Source organism: Triticum dicoccoides, chromosome 4A (assembly GCF_002162155.2).
Source record: "Triticum dicoccoides isolate Atlit2015 ecotype Zavitan chromosome 4A, WEW_v2.0, whole genome shotgun sequence".
Classification (NCBI taxonomy): Eukaryota; Viridiplantae; Streptophyta; class Magnoliopsida; order Poales; family Poaceae; genus Triticum; species Triticum dicoccoides.
In genome coordinates, this window is record NC_041386.1 from 234345060 (window position 1) to 234364040 (window position 18981).

The 18981-nt window shown below is 42.7% G+C and overlaps 1 protein-coding gene across 1 annotated transcript; it reads right to left on the reverse strand.

Annotated features, from left to right (window-relative positions):
• Positions 1–7988: 7988 nt before the first annotated feature.
• LOC119285709 (RNA polymerase II C-terminal domain phosphatase-like 3) lies at positions 7989–14816 on the reverse strand. Its single transcript, XM_037565035.1, has 11 exons — positions 13944–14816; positions 13726–13864; positions 13596–13651; positions 13445–13505; positions 11971–13359; positions 11147–11737; positions 10920–11066; positions 10539–10828; positions 10342–10453; positions 9948–10252; positions 7989–9837 (listed from the first exon to the last, which is right to left on the reverse strand). Exons 1-11 carry the CDS (start codon positions 14549–14551, stop codon positions 9777–9779), a joined length of 3759 nt encoding a protein of 1252 aa, XP_037420932.1. The 5' UTR covers positions 14552–14816; the 3' UTR covers positions 7989–9776.
• Positions 14817–18981: the final 4165 nt, after the last annotated feature.

An 18981-nucleotide genomic window follows, 5' to 3' on the forward strand; every position in this document is an offset into this window, starting at 1 on the left:
GCGGCGAGGCGCGGTAGAGGCGGCGGCGCGGCTACGGTGGCGGGGCTACGGGCGGTAGGGTGGGTGGTGGTGGCGGGGGGCTTGGGTATTTAAAGAGGGAAGGGGGAGGTGGCTTGGGGGAGGGGCAAGGCGGCAGGGAGGCGGAGTCCGGCTCGGACTCCGTCCGAGTCAGCGGCGGCGGCGCTGTCCTGACGCGGGACGAGGCGGCGGGGAAGATGGGCCGGCCCGGCTGGGTTTCGGCCCAGTCGGCGCCCGAAGATTTTTTTTAAAACAATTCCGCCGAACAGAAAAAAAAATCTTAGAAAATAAAATAAAAATCTAAAAATGCCAAAACAAATTTCCACCGTCTAAATAAAATATTTAGAACGAGATGAACATTTTTTTGGCCCTAAAATGCAATTTTGAAAATGTGCAATTTTTCTAATGCAAACAAAATTGCAATAAAATCCAACAAAAACAAATATTTGATTTTAATATTTTTCCTCCAATATTTCAATTATTTTGGAGAAGTCATATTATCTCCTCTCATATACTTTAATATGAAATATTTTTAGAGGGAAAAATAATTAAAACGAAAAATCCTTGTTTCAATATTTGATAAAAATCAAATTTGAAAACCGGGGAAATCTCCAACTCTCTCCGAGGGTCCTTGAGTTGCTTAGGATTTCGAGGATCGCGAGACGAAATGCAATAAAATATGATATGCAAGAATGATCTATGTATAACATTCCAAATTGAAAATTTGGGATGTTACACGTAGTGCCAAGGTTTTTGATGACTTGTAAATTTTTGCAATAAGTATGTGAGTTCTTTATGACTAATGTTGAGTCCATGGATTATACGCACTCTCACCCTTCCATCATTGCTAGCCACTTCGGTACTATGCATTGCCCTTTCTCACATTGAGAGTTGGTGCAAACTTCGTCGGTGCATCCAAACCCCGTGATATGATACGCTCTTTCACACATAAACCTCCTTATATCTTCCTCAAAACAGCCACCATACCTACCTATTATGGCATTTCCATAGCCATTCTGAGATATATTGCCATGCAACTTTCCACCATTTCGTTTATCATGACACGTTCATCATTGTCATATTGCTTAGCATGATCATGCAGTTGGCATAGTATTTGTGGCAAAGCCACCGTTCATAATTCTTTCATACATGTCACTCTTGGTTCATTGCATATCCCGGTACACCACCGGAGGCATTCATATAGAGTCATCTTTCGTTCTAGTATCGAGTTGTAATCATTGAGTTGTAAATAAATAGAAGTGTGATGATCATCATTTTCTAGAGCATTGTCCCAAGTGAGGAAATAAAAATAAAGAAAGAGAAAGGCCATATTAAAAAAAAGAGACAGGCCCAAATAAAAAAATGGGAGAAAAAGAGAGAAGGGACAATGCTACTATCCTTTGCCACACTTGTGCTTCAAAGTAGCACCATGATCTTCATGATAGAGAGTCTCTTGTTTTGTCACTTTCATATACTAGTGGGAAATTTTCATTATAGAACTTGGCTTGTATATTCCAACAATGGGCCTCCTCAAGTGCCCTAGGTCTTCGTGAGCAAGCAAGTTGGATGCACACCCACTTAGTTTCTTTTGTTGAGCTTTCATACATTTATAGCTCTAGTGCATCTGTTGCATGGCAATCCCTACTCCTTGCATTAACATCAATCAGTGGGCATCTCCATAGCCCATTGATTAGCCTCATTGATGTGAGACTTTCTCCTTTTTTTCTCCGCATAACCCCCATCATCATATTCTATTCCACCCATAGTGCTATGTCCACGGCTCGTGCTCATATATTGCGTGAAAGTTTATAGGTTTGAGAATACTAAGGTATGAAACAATTGCTTGGCTTGTCATCGGGGTTGTGCATGATGAGAGCATTCTTGTGTGACGAAAATGGAGCATGACTAAACTATATGATTTTGTAGGGATGGACTTTATTTGGCCATGGTATTTTGAGAAGACATAATTGCTTAGTTAGTATGCTTAAAGTATTATTATTTTTATGTCGATATGAACTTTTGTCTTGAATCTTTCGGATCTGAATATTCAAACCACAGTTAAGAAGAATTACATTAAAATTATGCCAAGTAGCACTCCACATCAAAAATTCTGTTTTTATCATTTACCTACTCGAGGACGAGCAGGAATTAAGCTTGGGGATGCTTGATACGTCTCCAACGTATCTATAATTTTTGATTGCTCCATGCTATATTATCTACTATTTTGGACATTATTGGGCTTTATTATCCACTTTTATATTATTTTTGGGACTAACCTATTAACCGGAGGCCCAACCCAGAATTGTTGTTTTTTGCCTATTTTAGGGTTTCGAAGAAAAGGAATATCAAACAGAGTCCAAACGGAATGAAACCTTCAGGAACGTGATTTTCTCAACGAACAAGACCTGGGAGACTTGGACCCTACGTCAAGAAACGAAAGAGGAGGCCACGAGGTAGGGGGCGCGCCTACCCCCCCCCCCCTCCCAAGCACGCCCTCCACCCTCGTGGGCCCCCTGTTGCTCCACTGACGTACTCCTTCCTCCTATATATACCTACCTACCCCCAAACGATCAGATACGGAGCCAAAACCATAATTCCACCGCCGCAACTTTCTGTATCCACGAGATCCCATCTTGGGGCCTATTCCGGAGCTCCGCCGGAGGGGGCATCGATCACGGAGGGCTTCTACATCATCACCATAGCCCCTCCGATGAAGTGTGAATAGTTTACCTCAGACCTACGGGTCCATAGTTATTAGCTAGATGGCTTCTTCTCTCTTTTTGGATCTCAATACAATGTTCTCCCCCTCTCTTGTGGAGATCTATTCGATGTAATCTTCTTTTTGCGGTGTGTTTGTTGAGACCGATGAATTGTGGGTTTATGATCAAGTCTATCTGTGGACAATATTTGAATCTTCTCTGAATTCTTTTATGTATGATTGGTTATCTTTGCAAGTCTCTTCGAATTATCAGTTTGGTTTGGCCTACTAGATTGATCTTTCTTGCAATGGGAGAAGTGCTTAGCTTTGGGTTCAATCTTGCGGTGTCCTTTCCCAGTGACAGTAGGGGCAGCAAGGCACGTATTGTATTGTTGCCATCGAGGATAACAAGATGGGGTTTTCATCATATTGCATGAGTTTATCCCTCTACATCATGTCATCTTGCTTAAGGCGTTACTCTGTTTTCATTAACTTAATACTCTAGATGCATGCTGGATAGCGGTCGATGAGTGGAGTAATAGTAGTAGATGCAAGTAGGAGTTGGTCTACTTGTCTCGGACGTGATGCCTATATACATGATCATACCTAGATATTCTCATAACTATTCTCAATTCTGTCAATTGCTCAACAGTAATTTGTTCACCCACCGTAGAATACTTATGCTCTTGAGAGAAGCCACTAGTGAAACCTATGGCCCTCGGGTCTATCTTCATCATATTAATCTTCCAATACTTAGTAATTTCCTTTGCTTTTCACTTTGCTTTTATTTTACTTTGCATCTTTATCATAAAACTACCAAAAATATTATCTTCTCATATCTATCAGATCTCACTCTCGTAAGTGGCCGTGTAGGGATTGACAACCCCTTATCGCATTGGTTGCGAGGATTTATTTGTTTTGTGCAGGTATGAGGGACTCGCGCGTAGCCTCCTACTGGATTGATACCTTGGTTATCACAAACTGAGGGAAATACTTACGCTACTTTGCTGCATCATCCCTTCCTCTTCGGGGAAAACCAACGCAGTGCTCAAGAGGTAGCAGTAACCTATTTGGCTTTGGATTTTCTTTGGTAGATGTATAGGCATTTTGTATTTGTATTGGATAGGAGTCAAATATGCCTATGTTGGAATATGATGTGAGGAAGTAGAAATAGAATATGCTGACTTGAGCAAATCTATCACTAACCCCTTTGATCCCTTCTTAATAGTGTGGGATCCCTATAACTCAAGAATCATTAAAAAAACTATACTAGATAGCTTCTAGAAACTCATTCTTGAGCATATATCCTTTTCGATGGTCATCGATCCTCACAACTAAAGCCAAAGGAACTAATACCTTTGACTAAAGCATTCCAATTGAGCTTGATGTTGACGTTTATGCTTGGCTCAAGTCAGAACAATGATCTTGATCATGATACTTGGTGAAGGCTTCCAATAGCTGCCCCATAAGCCATGTGGGGAGCATTGCATTGTATTCATCTTCATATGTTCGTCATGTGATCATCCACAAGCTTCAAGCATGTAATCCTTCAAGATGGCTATCTTGAACTGCCCTTGTCAACCATGATCATCAACACTTGATGTCATCTTCTCATGGACACTTGAGATCTCTCTCTCTCTCTCGATGCGATCCCATGAGAATCACCTAACCCTCAAAAACATAGACAACACATAGTATGGGTTAGTACACAGAGTACAATTGATAATTTCTTATCATACCACAAGATCCTATATGGTGCATCATTTGTGCTCGTGTGTTGACCATTTAGAGTTCGATCTCCGAGCTTCATCTTGGTCAACCGATATCTCTACTCCATGTTTAATCTTGACGTCATGAAGGGTATATTGAATTCTTCACTTGAATAGCTTGCTCAATCATGACTCAACACATGAGTCCATTATGATCATATCCTTGAGCCACTCCTAGAATTCATCATTCAAATCATCCTTTTAAGATCTTGATCCATTATGGCTCAAACCATAGCTCTAAGCATGGCAACCCTTAAGATACTCCAATGAACTCCATTTTGATCATCTTGATGTAATTGTTGCTTCAAAGGAGTTGTCTTCCATTATTCTTCAATCATTTTTCAATGGGACTAACCTTCAAATGTATATCTCAATGCAACATTAGTCCTATAGGATTGTTATTTAATTACTAAAACCACACATGGGGGCTACATGTACTTTCAATATCCCCCATTTTGGTAATTGATGACAATCTCAACCAGAGGGTTTATATAATGAACTTTTAAACAAGCATGCAATTTATCCAAGGATAAACTATATACTTGGGATGGTTGTACTATCATCAAGACACTACACAAGCATTTGATGATAGTACACCCATAGTATATAGAGCAAACTCCCCCACAATACATGCATGTGTGAATGAACTTTGAATGTCATTGCATATATTGGTTGACATAAACTAGGAGAATATTTCTCTATATACAATACTCATCCATGCAACAAGAATATATAACAAGGGTAGATATGCATGAGTGACAACAAGCACTACAAAAATACTTATCTTAAACCCTCTAAACTTCTCCCCCATTGGCAACAAATGCCAAAATGGATGAAAAAAATCTAGAAGACTAATATAGTATGAGTTCCTCCTTAATGTGTGCATATCGCGAAAATGTGAGTGAAATCAAATGCACATATTCAATGATGAAAAATTTGAGGAGCTCAACCCATATTTAGGATCTAGAATGCAACAAGATAGTATGATATGAAAATAAGATTAAACATGGAAGGAACATATTCAAAAGATCCAAAGAACATATTTTGGACAAGATAAAATAGGAATATCCAATGTGATCATCATGTCAAGTATGGGTCCAAAATACATCCAAAACACATGAGTGCGCAAGGATATATGCAATGCATACAAGCACTCACGACACAACCTCTTACCGAAGCCACTATATGAATAAAAGGAACACACAAAGTGATTGGCAAGGAATAAATGATATCAAGGAAAGATATGAACTTTCTTATGTATAAAAGTTTCTAAGTGGCCAATAATATGTATCCACAAAGAAACCCGTATACACAAAAAGGTTGTAATTGATAAGAACATGATATCCACAGGTGAATCCACTATTATATAACTTTGAGCCTAGCATAAGAGCAAGGCGCATGGCACAAAGCACATGGCACAAATTGATCTCATTTGCATAACACAAAGTGACGCAAGCAATCAAAAGATCCGATGAGCCAGAAAGATAAAAGAATATTATGATTTGAGCAAAGGAGTGTTCTAAGGAAAATAGAGAAGCTCCCCATGATTTGCGCACTATTTAGTTTTTTTATTTGGATACAAGTGCACAAAATAGGATCATCACTCCCCCAAAATCAATAGGAACACAAAACAATTGCAAGCAAGCATAGATAAGAAAAGAATCCTAGCAATTGCAACAAAGATATGGTTGAGCAACATGTAAATGAGGTAACCTAATAATAGGCACAACCAAATCGATGTGTGTGAGTCACGTCAAAGCACTTGAGAAGACTAATATAATGATGAGAATTAAGCATCAACATAGTCTTGAGTAAATGAGATATAAGGTGCCAGACATGTCCTTCCCACACACATGAAGTTAAGCAGGTCACACACATCAAGCAAATGGGTTCACAAGCTCACTAGTAGCAAATTAAAAATCAAAGCTTGTGACAACCCATGGTGAAGATAGAAAATAATAGGCTTGTCAGGACAAGCACGAGGACAACAAACTTCACCAAACATGAGTGAAGTAAGATGCAAAGAGGTAAGACACACACTCATACAACGAATGCTTCCACGGAGCCACCAAAGATATAAAAAGAGAACGAAACGGTGGACATGAAAGAATAGGGATATCAACTAGAGATGTAACTTCTCTCACATGTATAAGATTCTAGGTAGATGACAATCATGGTGATATATATCAACAAAGAAGGATGTACACATGAAATAGTTACAAAAGGAAAGAATAATATATCCAAACGGGAGTCAAAGGAAATAACAATGAGATCTTTGCTTGAAAGCATAGCACATGGCTTAATATTATCTTATTGTATATTAATGAACTCCAAACACACAACCATCAAAGACATCACAACTAGAAACAAGAGATCATTGTTGGGATGCTTTGAGAAAGGAAACAAGTATCACAGGAACGAGTCAAGAAATTCATGCCATGATGCAATCTACACAAGGTTGAGCCCATTGATACGTCTCCAATGTATCTATAATTTTTGATTGCTCCATGCTATATTATCTACTGTTTTGGGCTTTATTATCCACATTTATATTACTTTTGGGACTAACCTATTAACCGGAGGCCTGGCCCAGATTTGCTGTTTTATGCCTATTTCAGTGTTTTGAAGAAAAGGAATATCAGACAGAGTCGAAACGGAACGAAATCAACTAGAGAAGTTATTTTTGGAAGGAAAGACACCTGATGAACTTGTACCCCATGTCAGAAGATACAGGAGCTGCCCACGAGGGTGGGGGCGCGCCCACCCCCCTAGGGCGTGCCCCCCTGCCACGTGGGGCCCCCGTGGCTCCCCTAATGTGCTTCTTCCGCCTATATAACTCCATGTGACCTAAAACTTCCAGAACGCAACATAGATCGGGAGTTCCGCCGCCAGAAGCCTCCGTAGCCACCGAAAACCAATCTAGACCCGTTCCGGCACCCTGCCGGAGGGGGCAATCCTTCTCTGGTGGCCATCTTCATCATCCCGGTGCTCTCCATGACGAGGAGGGAGTAGTTCTCCCTCGAGGCTGAGGGTATGTACCAGTAGCTATGTGTTTGATCTCTCTCTCGTGTTCTTGAGATGATACGATCTTGATGTATCGCGAGCTTTGTTATTAGTTGGATCTTATGTTTCTCCTCCCCCTCTTCTCTCTTGTAATGAATCGAGTTTCCCCTTTGAAGTAATCTTATCGGATTGAGTCTTTAAAGATTTGAGAACACTTGATGTATGTCTTGCCGTGGATATCTGTGGTGACAATGGGATATCACGTGATTCACTTGATGTATGTTTTGGTGATCAACTTGCAGGTTCCACCCATGAACCTATACATAGGGGTTGGCACACGTTTTCGTCGTGATTCTCCGGTAGAACTTTGGGGCGAACACGAGAGCACGATCTCCGGATTTAGGGTGACAGCATGCAATGATCTAGTCAGGTCTCGCAGTGCGCCATCTGCGCGCGGCATGTCACATGTCACCATGATGGCATGGACAGGCATCAAGATGTTACAATTAAATGCAATGTGATTTAAACTCATTTAGAATGTACTAATACATGTTACATACATGTTACATAGTAAAGCATTCTGATGCATAGGTTGGACAAATGCTACTTGCTCTTGGGAAAACAAGAGAACTTGTCTTTTCTAATCCCTACCATTGCATACAGAGAACTGACACAGCATGTCGTGCTAGGTAGTCTCAATTTGTTGAAGGAATACACACCCCACCTAGCTGATTCCTTTTTTCATGACAAGAAACAAGGAACAAGGTGGGGAGTTAAAGCATCTAGTTTTCATAATGTGCCGAATACCATGTACGGAGGGAGTAACAACTTCGATGATATGGGAACACTATGTTGAGATTGATTAGGTAGGATTCCCCAAAACCAAATGAGGTAGATAGGGACCAAAGTATTTGTGTTCACATTTGTATTTTCGAAGTTGAAAAAGAAAGGAAAAGTTTTTAATGAACAATCACCCACAATTTAGAAGTTACTCCCTCCGTCCTCAAATAAGAGGATGCTTGGATCCAAGGTACTATTTTTAATCTGACTAAAAATAGTCTCTTTTAGAGGCTAAAGTTTCAAGCACCCCTGACTAAAGAGAGGCTAGGACTAGTCTTGAGGCTAAAAATTTTTAGTTATAGGAAACCAACTAAAATATGTATTAGCCCTCTCTCCTCGTTTAATTCCTCTCATTTAACACATGCGAATTCCGGATTGAAGGATTTGGAGGATAATAAATGCTCAATAACTTGATTTTAGTCTCTTTAGTATTTGAATCCAAGCATGGATGAGGCTAGCAAGTTTTAGTCCCATTACTTTTAGTCATGGGACTAAAACGTATCCAAGCACCCTCTAAGTGGGCGTTTAGCATTCAAATTTTGTTTCTTTCTTATCACACGAAAATCAAGACCAATAATCTTTGTACTTTCTACATGCACTTAGCTCATTGAAAATTAAAAAGGAGAGATTATGACTTGCACCTTCTTAATGCATTGTCTACTCCACTTCATAATATGTCTTAATATTTCTATATTTCCACTTATTTGAGGACCAAGGGAGTATGTCAAAAAGCCCATGCAGGTTAATTTCCATCATTACCTCCCCACAAGCCCTTGTAGTTTCAAAAGTTAATATAATCTTCAAACAAGTTCATTAACCAACTGATCACCTCTCTCGCATTGTTATCTGCTATCACGTGTTCACACAAAATGTTGCCCAACTGAACAACGCAAATGCTACAGGCACGTCATGATATCAAACCCTGCATTTCCCTTTGGCACGCCAAGGAATCCAGCCATCGACACCTGGAGCCACACCACACGGCAACAGCTACAAAGGGGTCCGTGGACTTTAATGCCTCGTTCATCCCCAATGGTTGCTTCTCTGGCTACTTTATGACCACTAGCTGCCATTAACCCATTTCTGCGGCAGGCAGTCTTTGCACGAGGTGAGGGCACCACAAACATAGTACATTTTCACATGTTTATTACAAGGGAGGGTGGTAGTCTTGGATGATCTATTTTTCACTTTAGCATTCTTTTTTCCATGATCCATCTGAACCCCTTCACAAGCAATACTCACCAACCCAAAAATTATTTTGGCCCGACCTCTACCAATTCAGGCTTTGCATAAATCATTTTTCATTACCTGTTATGGCATGTGGTTTTCTTATGGGCCCATGGTTTTCTTAGTCTGGTCCAGTTTTTACTTGTGTTGTTCGGTTTTCATGACCCAGACTGTGTCCCAAGAGGATTCCTCTTGGATGAGGAATTTGGACTCAGGAATGGTTATTTTACTGCAAAATCGTGTTCATTGGCACGCCGGTATAGAAGTGCTGAAGCTTCTACCCTGTTGATAGCAAACAAGGTAAGAGTCTTAGTTAAATGATGGGTTATTTCTGGAGCTGGTATTATTAAATAAGAAAATGGGTTGAAGTTCTTCAGTGATAAATTCCTCACCATCCTGGATGAACGACGAATCTGCCTGTTTGTAGTGCCCAATTCACCTTGTCGGTTCCTAGTGAGTTGGCGACAACATGAGTAACCCGATCGTCAATCTGGTTCGTGCACACTGCACCGAACTGCTCTGCAGTCTGCCAGAGAGGATGCAAGTGGGGGTTAGCCTCTCCAACAGGGAAAATCCGGCTAAAGACAATACGGCAGCCGGCAAGGATCCTCCGCTGCTCAGATGATAGTATGCTGCGCACATCAGCATCATTGAGGTTGGGATGAGAAAAGAAGTTTTGATGAATGCGCCCAATAACCTATTTCAAGAATGTGACAAGTTTGTCAGTATAATCAACTGTGTATTTCAGTTCTCAGGAGTTTACTTGAGGGATGGATCCATCATTACCGCCAACGAAGAAGCAAGAGTGCCATCCTCAGGCCTTTCATCACGATCAATTTCAAGAAGTGATGGTCCAGGAAGGCCAAATTGCCGTCTGCTGCAAGGGAAATAGGTGTATCTGCAGATAATTGTTTGAAAAGGACTTAGTAAGATGCACTTGCTATTAACTCACATCAGAGTAAATATTTGACAGAGATACATGCCTCTCTACAACAATCATATTGTTTTTGTTGTGGGGCCAGACTCTCACAGAGTCATCGATGATCACTACTGCAGATTCCATCCCCAATACCCCATCAAGATCTTTACTTTTTGGTACACGGTCATCGCTGTCAAATGTATCACCGTCACCACCTCTTGAGATACCATCACCACCCCTTGAGATTACTCTCCCTGCAAACAGGGTTCCACTAGGATCAAGAACCTTAGCCATCTCAGTAGCATACAGCTTGTTCCCCATCGTGTACAGATGTAACTCGTAAAGCTTGCTCGCCTACAGCATAAAGCACCAAATACATCAACCTTCAACACGAAGTGGAAAATGCGTCCATGAGCAGTGATTGAGAAACCTAAAGACAACAAACCTTCTCGAGAAAATTCCATATTCCTGGTCTTAGTTTAGTCCACATTTGCATATGATGGAATCGGAACAGATGCCGCTCTGACCTTTCCCAGTCTTGTTCCTCTTTCTTCCGCAAAATCTCTTCATGAATAGGATCCACTTCTATAAACTGAATTATAAGTGCATACAATATTAGTGCACTTGACGAATAGTGAAACAATTTAAGTCTTAGGCTACAAAGTCTAATACCTTCGCAGAATTGAGGAGAGTGTGATCCAAATCAAGCACTAAACAAAGTTTCCTCGATGAAAACATCGTGTGCTGTTCCATGATCCGTCTTGCCCTTTCCTTCTGTATGAGAGCCTTCTGCTGGTCATCATAACCGTTAAGGAGATCATCAAGATCACCCCACTGGTTAGCTGGTGGCCTGGTACCAAGTGTTGTAGCAGGGGCAGCATTATTGGAATCATTCTGTCCAGCAGCTACTCTTGGATCTGCCCTATTTACGCTGACTAAACTTTCTTGAGGAGCAATGAGTGATGAAGCAGCTAACTGTGAATTAGAGACAGGATCGACCTTACTCGCGCTCATGGTGGACTGTCGAGCAATGCTGGATAATGAGACTGGTTGAGATGGCAACACAGTAGTCTGAAGTTGCTCTGCCAGTTGTTGACGGTTAATCAAATTGTCTTTGCTGTCCTGGAAGGCCGGCAGGGCGATACCATTGCTTTTGGCTTGATCAGAGTTCAGAGTATCGTTCTTCTGTGATGTGTTATTGTGGAGGACACGACGGGGATCACGCGCCTTCATACGTATTACTCCAGGGTCATTTTGTGAATTCTACAGCAAAACATATGGTCAGTACTTACAGTAAAGCCAGGAATTGGCACTAAAAGAAAAGAAAAAAGTTCATGTAAAAATATTGACACCGCATAACCTACAAGTTACTACAACCTCAGCATGAGCATTGTGATTTAAAAAATAATCTTCACTTAATATGCCTAAAAATATGTCACCAAACAAATCTAAGTCACTATAAAATAATATGATAGTGACATTCATCAGGGCTTTACCACAGAGGCTGTTTGCGATGTTGCTTGTGGCCTATAAGAAGGAATGTGTGCAACTTCTGCGGTCTTCAGAGCATTGCCAGGTGGTATAACCATCCCAGCAGTGACATTATTGATCATGCCACTAGAGATGATACCTGAAGCAGGCTGAGGCTCTGATGCGGACCTCTTCTGATGTTCCATTTGAATCCAATGCATGAGCACAGTCGGGTTCACAGCAATGTCCTTTAACACTGCAGGCAATGAAACAATAGGAGCTGCACTGGTCTGTGGAACTGAATTAGGTTGGGAGGCTTGGAGAGTTCCAGTACTGTCTGGGATACTACTTACATTGCTAATAAGTTGACTACTGGTCCTAATACTAGGATTCCTGGCTGTCTTAGTTTCAAGCCCTGTATGCTTATTTGATTGAACCCTGTCACCTGAATAGGAGCTGATGTTACTTCCATCTCTACCAGGTGGTACCAGAATGTCTCTGGGACTCCCAGTACTCTCCCTAGCTCTTTTTAACACGGTTTCATCCATGAGAGGTTGGCCAGTTGCCTTGTGCTTCCGGCTATTATCTGATACAACACCCCCCAAGGTCCCATCTTTGGAAGCATTTGGCTCTGCCAAATTTACATGTATATTTGCATCTGCAGTACCACCAGAATCACGGTTCAAAAACCTGAGCCTTGGATCTCTACTTTTAGCTGAAGGCTTAAGAGCATGGCTGGGTCCTGAAACAGACTGTTCAATTTGTTTAGCATAACCTGGAGGACCACCTGCAAAACTGTCATTGCTGCTGATAACTGCACTAGGTCGGGAAGCAGGCATCAGATTCCCACTTGGCGGAGCAGACTTATTAGAAGCTGAAAAGCTTGAAACTTCACCAAATATATCACCTTCTTTGTCTCCAGATTTATCCCCATCATCAGATGGGGTTGGGCTTGGAAGATCATCACTTGCAAAGGTAGATGTCGGGCCATACTTCTGTCGGTACGAGGAAACATCCTTTAGCGCATCATTCACACATGGATAAAGAAAAATTTTCGAAGGATCAATTCTTTCCGCCGAAAAATATCTGTCAGGTGCCATTGGAAATACTCCAAACCCAATGGGCTTTGGCACAGGAAAAGGTGGGGCACTAACTCGGGTGGGTGAGGGTAAGCTGTTCTCGTCATAATCTGCATGAAGGTCCAACAAGGGGCTAACAATTCTATTATTCGCCGGTATCTCCCAGCTGGGGAAACTAGAGCCCCTAGGTGGATTTGCTGCTCCTGACTCGACTGGCAGTCTATCTGATGGAACCTGTCCAGATGGAACAACCACATTCACTGTTTTGGTGCTACAATTGGAACCGGCATTGTCTTCTCCATCTACAAAAACTAACTGTCTCACACGACTATCGAGCTGTCCACAGAAAAGAAACAGAAAGTTAGCATTCGAGCACAACCTACTCGCTCATGAAGCCCCACGAGCTACAAAAAATGCAAACCTCATCTCGCTGGTTGAGTGCCAGCATGTCTGAATATCTGTTCTTTATGTGAAACAGCAGCCTAGCAATTGAAAAGGGACCAATTGGTTATAAGATAACAAGTCAGTTTTAATCAATACTAAATGATTAGCAAAAGATGACTTATATTTACTTCAACAGCATGTTCTTGTTCTGCTCCCTCTTCGGCATCGCATATGAATTAGCTACCTACAACAATGAAAACGATGTGAGCACTATGGTTTGCCAGTTTGGAAAGGAAACAATCCAGCAGTCAGCCTTACAGTGGTGATGGTGTCGATTCCAACAAAAGCCTGTTGCACAAGAGCATCAAGCATAGGCATCGGGCTACCGCTCTCTGGGAACAGCGGCTTAAGGCTCTCAAAGCAAGACCGCAGGCGGGCACACGAAGCCTCAAATGACCTACAACACAACATTAGTAACTTATATCTCTCAGAAACTGAATCAAACATTATCCTAGCCATGAAACATGAGTACATACTTCTCAGCTTCCTCAATGGAAAGCCTCTCAAGCTCCTCCAGTATACTCCCCACGCGCTGGTCAAAATCCAGCTCATCAGCCGCCTCAACGGCCAAACGGGTCTGCTCCATGTCCACTGACTCTGACTTGTCCTGCGCATCAGAGTCCAAGTCGATGGTCTCAGGCTGCTTAATTGGAGGGGAAGTGGACTGTACGGCCTCCCCCTCCTCAATCTCGCCCTCTTCCTTCTCCTCGTCCGAGGTGTCGACGAGGTGCTCTACCTCGTCCTCGTCGGCAGCAGGCCGCGGAACGAGAGGCTTGTTCTGCACAGCTTGCGCCCAAGCAAAGCTGTGGAACGCCGGTGCATAACTCCGGGACATGGTGTACCCCATCCAAACCCTAGATCTCTGCGACGACGCCGACGGAGCAGCGGTGCCACTGGACGACTCCTTAAAGTCGGCGGCACTAATTTCTTCCAGCGACTCTGAGGAGTCCCCATCGGACGTCTCCCCGCCGCCACCGGCGGTGAAGACGTCCCCCCCAGGCGCGACCACCGCCGACCGCGGGCGCTCCCTCGTCATCAGCACGACCAGCCAATCCTCGTCCTTGGGCGTGAGAGTCACGCGCATGTGCCGTCCGCGGCGAGCACCTCTGGCGATGGGCGCGCCTCCCAGGTCTCGTTCTACGCAGTCAAATCTGGCTACCCGGAGCTGAATCCGCAGCTCCCTGTGGCGCCGACCGATCCAGCAGCCGCCGAATCACACCAATGGATCAGAGCCCCGTCAGAATGGGGAGACCGCCCACCGGATTTCGCTGGATCGGAGATGCGAGGGTAGACGAAAAGACAGCGCGGCGCCGGATTTCGGGGAGACGGGGAGGGGCTCGTGAGGCTTTTGCAGAAACTTATACCGAACCCAAGTTTTAATCCGACCGTTTGTGTTTGATTTCCACGGTCGGGATATGTGGACGTGTAGTGTCAAGGTTGTGGCTTCGTGAGGATGGGGGACTCTTTTTTTTTCTATATCTATACTATACTTCTATCTATACTACTGTTAAAAGACCAAAGGTGATTTCCCCTACATCCACACGAGAAAGTGCACACAGGATAACCCCAGACGTCCGATCAGACCCACTTACTACCATCCAACTGTCCACGTTTCATCAACCATACTACAACCAGATCGACGGTTGTAAGCAAATGTTCTGCCAGCAGACTCCCACGTCCAGACTCCTACACATCCCCACGATAACACCTCCTTCCAGCGAATAAACAGAATTTCCGGGATCAACGCCACCACCACGCCATGAACCTCGCGTCGGCACGCCGCCTCGCCGTCCTCGCTCCGCCCCGTCGTCCTCACTCCGCCCCACCACGCCGCCCTCGCCAGACGACCCTCGCCCCTGGTCTCCGCGACATCCTCGACCCGCCTTGCAGCCCTAACTCTCCTTAGTACGTCGTCGTCACCACGCCGCCCTCTCCCCCGGTGTCTGCGATGTCCTCGACCCGGCGCGCTGCCTTACCTCCGGTGTCATCACCACGGTGGCGAGCAACATCTCCAAAACATCTAACGGACCTGCGAGTGCACAGGTTAGATCAATTGAATTTGCGCGTCTTTTGGTCAGACATAAGACAAAGGGAATTGCTCTTTTAATCTGACAACCTATAATTTGATACTTACAGTACATAATGATTTGCATAGCAAACTGAGTTGAGGCACGGTTCAGTAAGTGTTTCACAACAGAAGCCATTGAGAAGACAATATGTCCGGATCTCAGCGTAGTGGGGTACGTACTCCCTTTCAGGACCTGACGAACAACGACAGTTCAGGTAAATACAGATATCACCTACTCTTAGCAACTAAGATCATGTAAGTACCGACTATGTCATTGCCTCGCAGGTCAAAAAACAGATCCAAAAGAACTAAAGAGACAGAGGGAAAGGGAGAGGTATGCACTAAACAGGGATGCAATATTGAAAAAAAGAAAGGAGGCAAGGGATCGTAAGAAAGCTATGCCCGCTATTTCAAATGGAACGAACACTCCATCTAAGCCACCCGTGGCCATGTCGCCTGGTTACTCAATTTTCTCTGCTCTTTATCATACATTTCATTAATGACATCTAAATTCATGTTAATTAAAAGTCACTTTGGACAGGTTCTGACACTGTGGGGATTCCCAATGCACAGTCTGCTATCACCCAGCAACGACACACACGAGTTGTGGAAGGTCATGTGTTCTCCTACATCCAGGCGACATGCGGCTTTTGTGTGTCAGCAACTGACTTTGGTAATGCAATTTTGATGCAGGCATAACTATTGATGTGGTAATGAGTGATCAGACTCCACTTCATGGTCCATGTTCACTAACAACACCAGATGTTGTCGTCTCTAACAATGAAAATGTTAATACTATCAACTCTGCCATTGAGTCCTCCCAACTGACTGTGTTACGACCGCCACTTCAATCCTACAGATGCAGCAGTTCATATGGTAATCATTTCTGGCTCATATTAACTATCATACATAATTCACACATACATAGTACATAGTATAAACGTGTGTTGCTCATGTTGTCTTGAACCTAATTCACACTGACTATACAGAAGCAAAACAAGCACTGAAGAGGCAGAGGGAAAATGCGCGGTATGAGCAACATAAAGAAGAGATATTGCAAAGCCTACATGACAAACGTCGTGCAGCCAAATCTACAGTAGTGCTTACAACTGGAGAACAAAACCAATCTGATACAGGTGATGCCAGCTACATGATACACTGTATATCTTATCTTTGATTTCCTAACTGAGATTCACTCAATGTTTCTGTAGCTGATGAAGATTGTGATTGGCTACACACAAATGATACATACCTGATACAAAACATTGGAAGAAGGATGAGGCGAGACAACATACTCACTGCGTCGTCATGTGGGCACCATCCCGTCGACAATTATAATGGTGCTTTAATTGACTACATATTGGTTCATACCTTGAATTAATCGCTGATACTTGCCCATTTTGCAACATATGCTGTCAGGCAACGACCATGCCGATGATGCATATGGAATACTGGAGCCCGATGACAACACAACAAATATGGATGGTACACATTAGTGCACCTACGGTCCTATGTTTAGTTTAGGAGATCTTATAATTATTACAAACTAAAATTTGTCTACTATAGACTGCTTGGGAGGTGAAAACCACATGTTTGAAACTGAATATGTTGAGCCTGATGAAGAAGCTAGGATGTTAGCCCACCAAGGTACCTTGTTGCTATCATGAGTTTCCATATATAATATAATACTGTCTTTTCGTGGCGTGGCAATATATTAATTAATATTCATATTCCGTTCCAGATGTTGACTTTGAATCCTACCGAGTTGAATGATGTCACACTGATGGAACACCCACAAATGATCCTCATGATAGGGTTTACATTAAACTTCCCAAAAATCACCACGTCCTTAGAAAAGTTAGGGACTGCCTCCACTGTGGAGCATTGTAGTTTCAATATGAGGGACCTGCATTTTGTTGCAGAAAGGGGAAAGTAGGTTTATTTAGTCCCGAGGTCCCGAACGAGTTGAAACGGTTGTTCACAAGTCAAGGTGATGATGATGCTAAACATTTTCGAGACAATATACGGTATTCCAACTCTCACTTCTCATTCACAAGTCTTGGGGTCACCCTTGATCGTCGAGTAAGCACTGCAGCAGGAACCGGCGTATATACCTTTCGTGCATGTGGGGGGTTGTACCACGCTCTTGATGAGCTGGTGCCGACTGATAATGGCCCTAGGCATTTGCAGCTCTATATTTATGATACAGATCATAACTTGGTGCACAGGACTAAGAGGTCTCCAGATCTAGATATAGATCTCATACGGAAAATCTGGGAATACTAGAGCAAAACCCTTATGCACAGGCTTTCAAGAGCCTTGGGTCTGTTCCGAATCTAGATGAGTACAAGATCTCACTGAACACAGATATCAAGTTGGATCAACGTAGGTACAATGCCCCAACGACTTCTGAAGTGGCAGCGATATGGGTTGAAGGGAGCGACCCACAAAATTGTTTTGACAGGAGTGTTGTCGTACATGCCAAAAAAGGAGACCGACCCCTCTATATTAGAGCGTACTATGGCTGCTATGACCCATTGTCATATCCACTGTTTTTCCCACGTGGGGAGACTGGTTGGAATCGTTGGATGCCGTATGTTCAGACCCCCGATGACACCACCCAATTTCCAGCGCATAATTTTGGACCGCAAGAAAACCGGACCTCTGATTTACATACATGTATGATGTTCATTATTAATTTGTTATATTCGCGGCAAATGTTGTTCAATTCTTTTTTTATCGAGCGTGTCCCAATTGACAATATGGTTCAGTCATCATCAGTTTATGATACTATTTTTTATTAAATATTTTTGATATTAATCATAACAAAATTTCTTTATCGTCAAGGTCATCTTGTGGTCTCTAGATGTTAAATTACATGGAGTACTTCACAGGAGATAGTTTGTCCGACACTCCCGAACATGTATATTTTGCATCGTATCATGATATTAAGTATTTCATGTTGTACCATTATTTAGAAACTAAGTCTTATTACTACTTCACTTTAGGTTCACATGACAGATTTTTTTAGAACAAAATTAGCTGTCATTTTAGTCAACTCGGAATTTAATGATGACGATATAAGAAACCGAGACTTGGATGATGATGAAACCAACACGGATCCTTCTGATTGTATGATTGTTGAAAGACCTCCTAGCAAACCTAACGCATCAGGCTCATCGTCACAAGTTGAGCTCATCTCGCAATCTTTTATCCTTTCGCCGTCTGTCACTCCAACAAATGACGATTTAATAGATGAACTTTGCTTGTTCATCAGCATGGTTGATGATGTCCCGATGCTAGAGTAAGACACATTTTTGCAGTTCATTTTTGTTTGTAATAAACTATTACTCTTGTATAATGACAGAATTCCCATTTCACAGGAGCGAATGGGTGAAAAGCTCTCAGCCTTACCCTATTAGTTTAAACTTGAGACAATTAAAGAA

Excerpts from the sequence above, each read along its gene's own strand:
- LOC119285709 (XM_037565035.1), bottom strand. The coding sequence starts at position 14,551 with ATGCGCGTGACTCTCACGCCCAAGGACGAGGATTGGCTGGTCGTGCTG. Across the intron at positions 11,738-11,970 it reads CATCGCAAACAGCCTCTGTG|AATTCACAAAATGACCCTGG; the intron begins GTAAAGCCCTGA and ends GTTTTGCTGTAG. Across the intron at positions 9,838-9,947 it reads TTCGTCGTTCATCCAGGATG|GGTAGAAGCTTCAGCACTTC; the intron begins GTGAGGAATTTA and ends TGCTATCAACAG.